The sequence below is a fragment of the Notamacropus eugenii genome, chromosome 6 (assembly GCF_028372415.1).
Source record: "Notamacropus eugenii isolate mMacEug1 chromosome 6, mMacEug1.pri_v2, whole genome shotgun sequence".
Taxonomy (NCBI): domain Eukaryota; kingdom Metazoa; phylum Chordata; class Mammalia; order Diprotodontia; family Macropodidae; genus Notamacropus; species Notamacropus eugenii.
This window is the reverse complement of record NC_092877.1, coordinates 1704472-1713476: the sequence shown is the minus strand read 5'-3', so window position 1 is coordinate 1713476 and position 9005 is coordinate 1704472. Positions and strand designations below refer to the sequence as shown.

The window sequence follows — 9005 nt, the reverse complement described above, 5'->3', positions numbered from 1 at the left end:
GTATCTATCTATCTATCTATCTATCTATCTATCTATCTATCTATCTATCTATCTATCTAGTCATCCATCATCTGTCATTTTCCATCTAAATAACATCTATACTTATGTACCTTCTCTCTGCCTCTTTATCTCTTTGTCTCTATATTTTGTGTTTCTCTGTCTGTGTCTGTTTTCCTCCTTGTTCCCCTCTCCCTCTTCTCTTATCTATCATATAAGTATGTACCATTTTCAATTTAAGTCTCCTAGAACATAACTTTAAATAGTCCCTTGCAAACTGCTCATGTTCTTGTTCACCTTGGCAACACTTTGACATATTTCTTATTTATTTCTCTTTTCTTATGCAGTGTTCTCTGGAGAGATTAAATGATGTGGGAGGCCAGACTCAAATCTCTCCAGAAATGAATTATCAATGGTGGCAGTTGAAATTGGGTGTGGTGAAGAAGAAAGAATTCGATGTTCCAATGGGTTCTGACCAGGTTTATTGGATAATGTAGTATTCTACTTGTTGGGATTGACTGAATTTGACATCAGAAAACTTGGTTCTGTCACCCATGAGCTATATGATCTTGTTTTCTGCATACAGGTATAGTGTGGAAAAAATGGACTGATAAAAGTAGAAAACTTGGGTTCATTAGGAGCTATCTACACTCAGAACCAGCTGACATTTATCTCTGAGCTCTGCACTGGTAAAAAATGTGACATGGAAAACAGGAACAATGTGACTGAATTCATCTTATTAGGTCTTGTAAAGAATCCTGAGGTGCAGAAAGTGTTATTTGTTATATTTTTAATCACTTATATCATCACTGTGTTGGGCAATATTCTCATTGTAATCACCATAACCTCTAGCCAGACTCTCAGTTCTCCAATGTATTTCTTCCTTTCTTTTTTATCTTTAATTGATGCCTGCTATTCATCTTCAATTGTCCCAAAAATGCTTGCAGATTTACTGTGTGAGAAGAAAATAATTTCTTTCAATGGGTGTATGACACAAGTATTTATTGAACATGTTTTGGGTGCCTCTGAGATTGCCCTCCTCATAGTAATGGCCTTTGACAGATATGTGGCTATCTGCAAGCCCTTGCAGTACACTAGTATAATGAATCATCAATTATGTTCTCTCCTGGTAGTATTGGCTTGGACAGTGGGCTTCCTTCATTCAACAGGACAAATTCTCATCACACTGTGGCTCCCATTCTGTGGACCTAATGTCATAGATCACTTCTTATGTGACATTGTCCCTGTTATTCAACTTGCCTGCACAGATACCTTCATTGTTGGTCTGCTAATTGCTGCAAATGGAGGGTTAATATCTATGATTAGTTTTGTTATGTTGATGTGCTCTTATGTTATCATCCTGTACTCCCTGAAAAGTTACAGTTCTGCAGGGAGACGCAAAGCTCTTTCTACCTGTAGTTCCCACATCACTGTTGTCATCTTGTTTTTTGTTCCATGCATTTTCATGTATCTTCGACCAGTGACCACCTTCCCAATGGATAAAGCTGTGACTATATTTTTCACTCTCATCACTCCCATGCTAAATCCACTTATCTATACAGTGAGGAATGCAGAGGTAAAAAATGCCATGAGAAAGTTGTGGAGCAGAAAAGTTGTTTCAGAGTACAAATGAGATAACATAGTCAATCTGAGTTATCCACAGATTCACAGTTGTATATGAATGCGTGTGGGCTGGAGGGTAAAGAGGGAATAAGGCCTATATGGGACCAGCCCAGAAATAACAAAACAGTCAAAGCAATGACAGGATAGACCCAAGGTCATTTCCCAAGGAGTTTACACATGTAGTGCAGATGAGCATGGCTATTGGATATTTAAGGGTTCGTTGTATGTAACATCAACATGTGACAGATGTCTGGTCTAGTTCATGCAACTCTTTGGATTCATATTAATTACATAATTGGGATAAATTCAGGGGAATATGCTATTTGTGAAATAACGAATGTATATGAGAACCTTCAATTATGTTCGTACACCTAGACAGGTTTCTCAAAGCTGTAACATTTTTTAACCAGAGAGACCATACAGAGGAAGTCAAGAATGTCTCTAATGCTTCATTTCCGATAGTGCATCAGTTTCAAGAAATGTTGTTCATTAGGGAGGAAAGTCTACTCTTCTCAGAAGGCTATACATTTGGATGCATAACAGTTGCAGCATGAGGTGAAGATCACACTTGATATAGGCCACTCTACAAGAAAAAGAAATTAAAAGTCAGGGTTGTCATAACTTGGAAAACTGAAATGGGGAATCAGAAGAGGGGGGAAAAAGGAGTAAGAACAGGAGTAGGGGGACAAGAGAAAAGAAGATAGTCAAGGTCGCTGGTTGTGATCAGAGTAGGAGAGGGAAATGAATAAAATTCAAGGTATTACATTTCTACAACACCGGTAGTTATGGGAGAATCCTTCTGACCTGTAACTAAGAGAAGAAGCTACATAAGTTTACAACTTGCTTTATGAAGCTTGCTAAGTGAAACCAAAGTTTCACAATATCAAAGAATTTGAGAGTTGGAGGAAATCTCAACAACTATTGCGAAGTCAAAGACTCCCCCCTTGCGTATATTATCCTAGAAGTTTTCTAATTCTAACCCACCGGTATTCTAAGAAAATATAAGAGATTGAACTTATTTCTCTAATGGTTCAGACGAAACATTAACCATTTTATTCATTTATATATTATTTGTATAGTTTTATGTCTTAATTAAATACTTTTCTTATTGAATCCAAGAGTCTTTGTATGGCATGGTAATAGAAAATGGACTTGATAGGAATGTGAATCAAAGAGATTTAAGAAATCTGCTATAATATATGAAAGGTTCCTGGGCCATAAAAGACCTATGTTACAAGGAGTTGGGGATTTATATACTATTATTTAGGGAAATAACCACACAGAATGATAATTAGGAGAATCATTACTTTTTGAGAATTTGAGAATTCTAGCACAGAAATTTTATCTATTTGTCTTAGAGTTTCTACAGTGAACACAAATTTAATGAAATAAAATTGAATGAAGGGATATCATGCCAAATTTATTTTGCTCTACATTTGATGATCAAAAGAATAATAAATCAACTTCATTTATCTTCTTTGGTTTCAAATTTTATAGAAAGAAATAGACAAGTCATCAGATTACATTTATCATGGACTTTTAAAAATGGTTATTAAAAAAGGTACACAGTTATGAAATGAAGAAAACTTAAAAAAAACACATGCCCAGAATGTTTCATCCAAATGGGGTTTTCCCCTTTAAGTTCTTTAAGGATACTATGTATTTTTTGATGAAGGTGACAGGGGTAACAACATTTCTAGGCTTCTTTTCTAAGTTAATGAAGCACTCTAAAATCTTTGATGGTTTTTAAATACCTTTCATCCTTTGAGATATGATTTGACCTTTGGAATTATCCAAACTTATTTTGGAGCCAATGGATACAATGGGAGTTTCAAATTTGGGAGTCATGTTATTGCTTGATAAAAAAGATATGATTATTAAAAAAGTAGGTACATGCTAAGAGAAGACTTGCACAAACATTGTCTAGTATTACTGAGTGAGAAAAGGCCACTTTTGGGGAGTGGATTATAGACTGACCCCCCAAAAGACTCAAAACATCTAGAGATATGCTGAGAAGTAATTATATCAAGGCAATATTAGGATGGCTTATCAAGGTGATTTATTTAATTTTAAGCAAAATTATTTTCCAAAAACTACAGATAAACAATACTTAAAGAGAATGTATTTGCAAATAAAATCATAAACACTTACACTACTCTACATTTAAAAATATACAGTTTCAATTTGAGATCACAAATCTATAGTATTCATTTAGCAATTATACTATTATAAGATTCAGAACAAGAAGGGAGTTTATATATCACTTAGTACAATCTCCTCATTTTACAAATTAAGGACTCCAATAACTAAAGGGATTTCCCCAAGGTTTCAAGCTAGAAAGTACAGGATCTGGTTGTGGAACACAATTTGAATCTCATTGCACCACTATGTCACCAAAGGTGACTTTCTGGCTCTTCGTTTCCAGGAATTGCTGGAATAGGTGAAAATGCATACACACACTCACACACACACACACACACACACACACACACACATACACATATACAGTATGTATGAATGTGTGTATAATATCTACAATATGAGTGATATGATTTATGGGAAATTAGATAACAATGGATAATTTTATGACAATGATGCTCTTTATGATCATGCTATAACAGAATTTCACCTGATGATTGTCTTTTTGATAGAATGCAATTTGGTCAGAAAAAAGCAGTATGATAATTTTATTGTTGTAAAGACAAGCACATAATTAGAATTATGATGTATTTTTATTTTTAAAAAGAAGAAAAATCAACAATTAATGCTATGACATTTTATCATAACAGTTATAATACTATACTCTTTAACAAGGACACCCTGCATTGCATTTCCCTCCTTTTGAGATGCTCTGTACCCCCAAGTATTCAAACATCTTCTTTAAGCTGTAAAATTTATTATGATAAAACCCTGAAGAGTACTTTCTGCTAATTTTATTGTTTGTAGTTACATTTGTTATGATCTCTTTCTCATTTCCAATTTTGTTCATGTCAGTTTTGTTTCTACCAAATTTCTCATTTCTTAATTATATCACCCAGCCTGCATTGCTCTGCCACCTCTTCTCTGCCTTTTTGTATCTTGTTAGGGGAAGATCTTCTGGAGGCTTGTCTCTCTCTCTTCTAAAATTACTCCATAAAAGAATAAGAGCCCTAGTAACTTAAATTCATTAACATCCATGCATTAGCAATCTGAGTGTATGTTATTGAAACTGCAAAAGTGACCGTAATAACTTTAAGAAAGTATCCTCTTAAAAACTCTTATAACTTCAAAATAGCATAGGGACAATCACTTCATGAAATTCATAAAAAACATCAACCAAAAAGAAGGAAGAAGATTGAGAGTTTCAGAGAACAAGATAAACTGATTAACAAACTACAAAAATTAGAAATCAGCAATAAGTAGACATGGTTTAACTAAGCTACACTAGTGGATGATTAGCTGATACACATCATTGGCTTTGCTCACTGCAACCCAAAGTGTTTTCCCTCTGGAGAGGGACTATGAAACAGTGAAAATACGATAAACAAATCAAATAAACTTTTTGATTAGAATCTCAAGCAAAAGAAGCATTGGTCAAATGAATAAGCCACATAGATTAATTTGTAGAAAAACAGTGATATATAATGAAAATTCAGTCATATAACATCCAAAAGAAACTGTAAAAAGGGCTATCTTGATGCATGTGTGTTTAAATCTTATGTTTAACACTTATTGGTTTTGTGACCCTGAGCCAGTCACTTAACGGTTGAGTGTTTGGGGCAAGTCACTAAGACTTAATTTTCAGAGAATGTTCCAACCTACATCGATAGGAATTTCTTCATGCAGGAGCTGGCTGTATGTACCAAAAGAAAAATAAAATCTTGTCCCGATATCCAGATGTAAATGTGTGTGTGCATGTGTGAAAATGTGTGTTTATGCATGTCTGTATAAGTATGTATGTATAGGTTTCTTTGTGCAAGGGGCGAGGGCCTTGGAGGTGCTAAACAGATGTTCATCAGTCTAGGATAAACGCTGATTATAATAACAACAATAATATGATAATATAGGTTATAACCTTTACATAGCATTTTAAGTTTTGCAAAATGTTTTACATATTGTAACACTTTTTGTCATTGTACTATGATATACACGCTATTATTATACTATTTTGCAGATGGTCAAAGTGAGCCCAAGGAAAACTTGTTGACTTGCCCAGTGTCACATTGCTGTCAAATTTCCCTGTTAGAATTTGCACTAAAATCTGATTTTTTTCCTTAGAATTTCAAGTTATTATTTGCTAAATATACTTACAGACCCCTGGAGATTTCCTTTTAATCAAAGTACATAGACAATAACAACCAAGTAGAACAAAAGTGACTGTTATTTTCACAGATTTCCCAGAAAACTGGGAAGATATTACAGCATAATACAAAAGCTTTCTAACTAAAGTGTGAGGGAAATGCAAAAATCTCTATTTATGGCATGTGGCTATCAAACCAAAATTTGATGCAATTTATTCTAAGACTTGTCATATGCATAAATATGGAGGTTGTCACTCCCTTTAACTCAAAACACTGGTGTTTTTGCACTTGGACTAGATTCATAATCCAGAAAAGATTGTCAGTAACACTGACCAAAGTAGTCTATTGCCTCACTGTTGAACCATAAATCATGACCATAAAAGAATGACCAATTTAATTCAGAAATGTGGGGGTCAATCTACTCATGCTTCTATCTCTTCACATTCATATAAAAAGAAATGAAATAACAGCGATTTTTTTCTTTCAAAAATTCATTGAATGTTTAAATCCTTACTACATAAAATACACAGATTTAAGAACCTCAAAAGGAGTTTAAAATCTAATAAGTGGGACAGCATATGTACAAAAGTGAAAAAGTCACACTTTTGTTGTTGTTGTTCAGTCATTCAGTTGTTTCTGACTCTTTCATGATAGTATATATCTATCTCATCCTTTACAAGCCCCTTTTCTTTTGGCCTTTGCTCTTTCCAAATATCAGGGTCTTTTCTAATGAATCCTGTCTTCTCATTATGTGGCTAAGGTACTTTAAGTTTCAGCTTCAGTATTTGACCTTGCAGTGAATAGTCTAAATGAATTTACTTAAATATCCACTAACTTGATCTCCTTGCTATGCAAGGGATTCTCAAAAGTCTTCAGTACCACAATTTGAAAGATGAATTCTGCAGCTCTAAGGTTTCCTTATAGTCCAACTCTCACAGTCATACCTTGCTGTTGGGGGAAAAAAAAAAAAACCTAAATTTTTGACTACATGAACCTTTGTCAGCAACGTTCTGTCTCTGTTTTTGAGTATGCTGTTTTGATTTGGCATAGCTTTCCTTACAAAGAGGAAACATCAGATCTAAGTTTTTGAAGTTTTTATTTTATTTCATTTTCTCAATTATATGTAAACCAAAGTTTTTAACACTCTTTTTAAAAATTTTTTTACCCCAAATTCCCTTCCTCCTTTCTCCCCTCCTTGAAAAGGCAAGAAATTTATAAAGGTTACATATGTACAGTCATGCAAAACATTTCCATATTAGCCATGCTGCAAAAGAAAATGCAAACCAAAAAAATTCAAAAATATTTTAAAAGTATGTTTTAGTTTCTATTTAAATGCCATCACTTATTTCTCAAGTTGGATACCATGTTTTTATCCTTTATGATTGTCTGGGGTCACTGCATTGCTGAGAAGAGCTAAGTCATTCAGAGCTAATTATCACACAATATTGTCATTACTTTGTACAATGTTCTCCTAAGTTTTGATTCACTTTGCATCAGTTCACGCAAATCTTCCCAGGTTTTTCTGAACGTGTTCTACTCATTTATTATAGCCCATAGTACCACTGCATATACCACAACTGACTCATTCATTCCCCAATTAATTGGCGTCTCCTCAGTTTCCAACTCTTTGCCATCACAAAAGGAGGTGACACAAATATTTTTGTACATATAGGTTTCTTTTTCCCATTTTTCTTTGATCTCTTTAGAGTACAGAACTAACAATGGTATTGCTGGGCTATAGAGTATGTACAGTTTTCTAGTCCTTTGGACATATGGACTCAGATATCTTTGACTCATTTTTGAAAATGCATTGTTCTCGGGGGGCGGAGCCAAGATGGTGAAGTAGAAAGACGCACATACACATAGCTCCGAACCTACAAACCACAGAACGGCAGAGGGGACTAACCCAGGGCGAATTCTGCACCCAGAGACCATGGAATATTGGAGCGAGGGAGATTTCTGTTCCGGAGAGACCTGCAAACCTCTCACGGGGGGTCCTTCGCACCGTGGACTAGGCGCCAGGGCGGGTAGCAGAGATCAACCATACCGCAGCAGCGACACTGTGAGAAAAAGATCCGAGAGGGCTACGGGATGGGATCTCCAGCGGCCACGCGGGTCCCCCCACCCACAGAGGGACCAGCAAACTTCTCGCAAAAGGTCCGTCGCGCTGCAGACGCGGTGCCCAGCCCGGACCTGCGGCGGCGGCGACGGCCGCGGCTCTGAGAGACACAGTTCAGAAAGGGCTCTGGAGGCGGGATCTTCAGCAGCGGCACGGGCCCCCCCACCAACAGGTGACTGACGGGGGTAGGTGAGAGAGTCTCTTTGGCGGGTTGAGAGGGGAGTGAGGTGCCCCCATGGCTCGGGCCCCCCCAGGAGGTGGGGGCTGAGAGGCGGCTGCGGACGGGGTCTCCCCAAGCGAGCGGGAGCCTGGATCCATTGTGGAAGGTCTGTGCAAAAACCACCTGAGGGAATTGAGCCAGAGAGGCAGCCTTGCCCCTGACCTCAGCACCTGAGCTTAATTTAACACTAAATAACAGCCCTGCCCCCGCCAAAAATCCTAAGGTGGGAAGCAGCATTTGAATCTCAGTCCCCAAACGCTGGCTGGGAGGACCAGGAGGCGAGGTGGGTGTGAGGAGAACATTCAGAGGTCAGGCCACTAGGTGGAGAAAATGCCAAGAAAAGGGAAAAGAAATAAAACTATTGAAGGGTACTTTATAGGAGAAAAAAAACTTCCTCCCTTCCTTTCTGATGGGGAAGAACAAGGCTTGCCATCAGGCAAAGACACAGAAATCGAGGACTCTGTGTCCCAGCCCACCCAATGGGCTTGGGCCATGGAAGAGCTCAAGAGGAATTTTGAAAATCAAGTTAGAGAGGTGGAGGAAAGACTGGGAAGGGAAATGAGAGGGATAAGAGAGAAGCATGAAAAGCAGATCAGCTCCCTGCTAAAGGAGAACCAAAAAAATCTTGAAGAAATTGGCACCTTGAGAACTAGCCTAACTCAGCTGGCAAGGGAGGTGCAAGGGGCCAATGAGGAGAAGAATGTTTTCAAAAGCAGAATTAACCAAATGGAAAAGGAGATTCAAAAGCTCACTGAAGAAAATAGAT

At 37.1% G+C, this 9005-nt stretch overlaps 1 protein-coding gene across 3 annotated transcripts; it reads left to right on the top strand.

Moving 5' to 3' along the window:
• The first annotated feature begins 700 nt into the window (after positions 1-700).
• On the top strand, positions 701-3957 carry LOC140511528 (olfactory receptor 4C12-like). 3 transcript variants are annotated; one of them, XM_072620660.1, is made up of 2 exons: positions 701-1612; positions 3946-3957. In XM_072620660.1, exons 1-2 carry the CDS (start codon positions 701-703, stop codon positions 3955-3957), a joined length of 924 nt encoding a protein of 307 aa, XP_072476761.1. The 3 variants fall into 3 exon arrangements, with proteins under 3 accessions (XP_072476761.1, XP_072476760.1, XP_072476759.1); XM_072620659.1 differs by lacking the exon at positions 3946-3957 and adding an exon at positions 3661-3678 and having other exon boundaries at positions 701-1609; XM_072620658.1 differs by lacking the exon at positions 3946-3957 and having other exon boundaries at positions 701-1630.
• Positions 3958-9005: the final 5048 nt, after the last annotated feature.

Excerpts from the sequence above, each read along its gene's own strand:
- LOC140511528 (XM_072620658.1), top strand. The coding sequence starts at position 701 with ATGGAAAACAGGAACAATGTGACTGAATTCATCTTATTAGGTCTTGTA.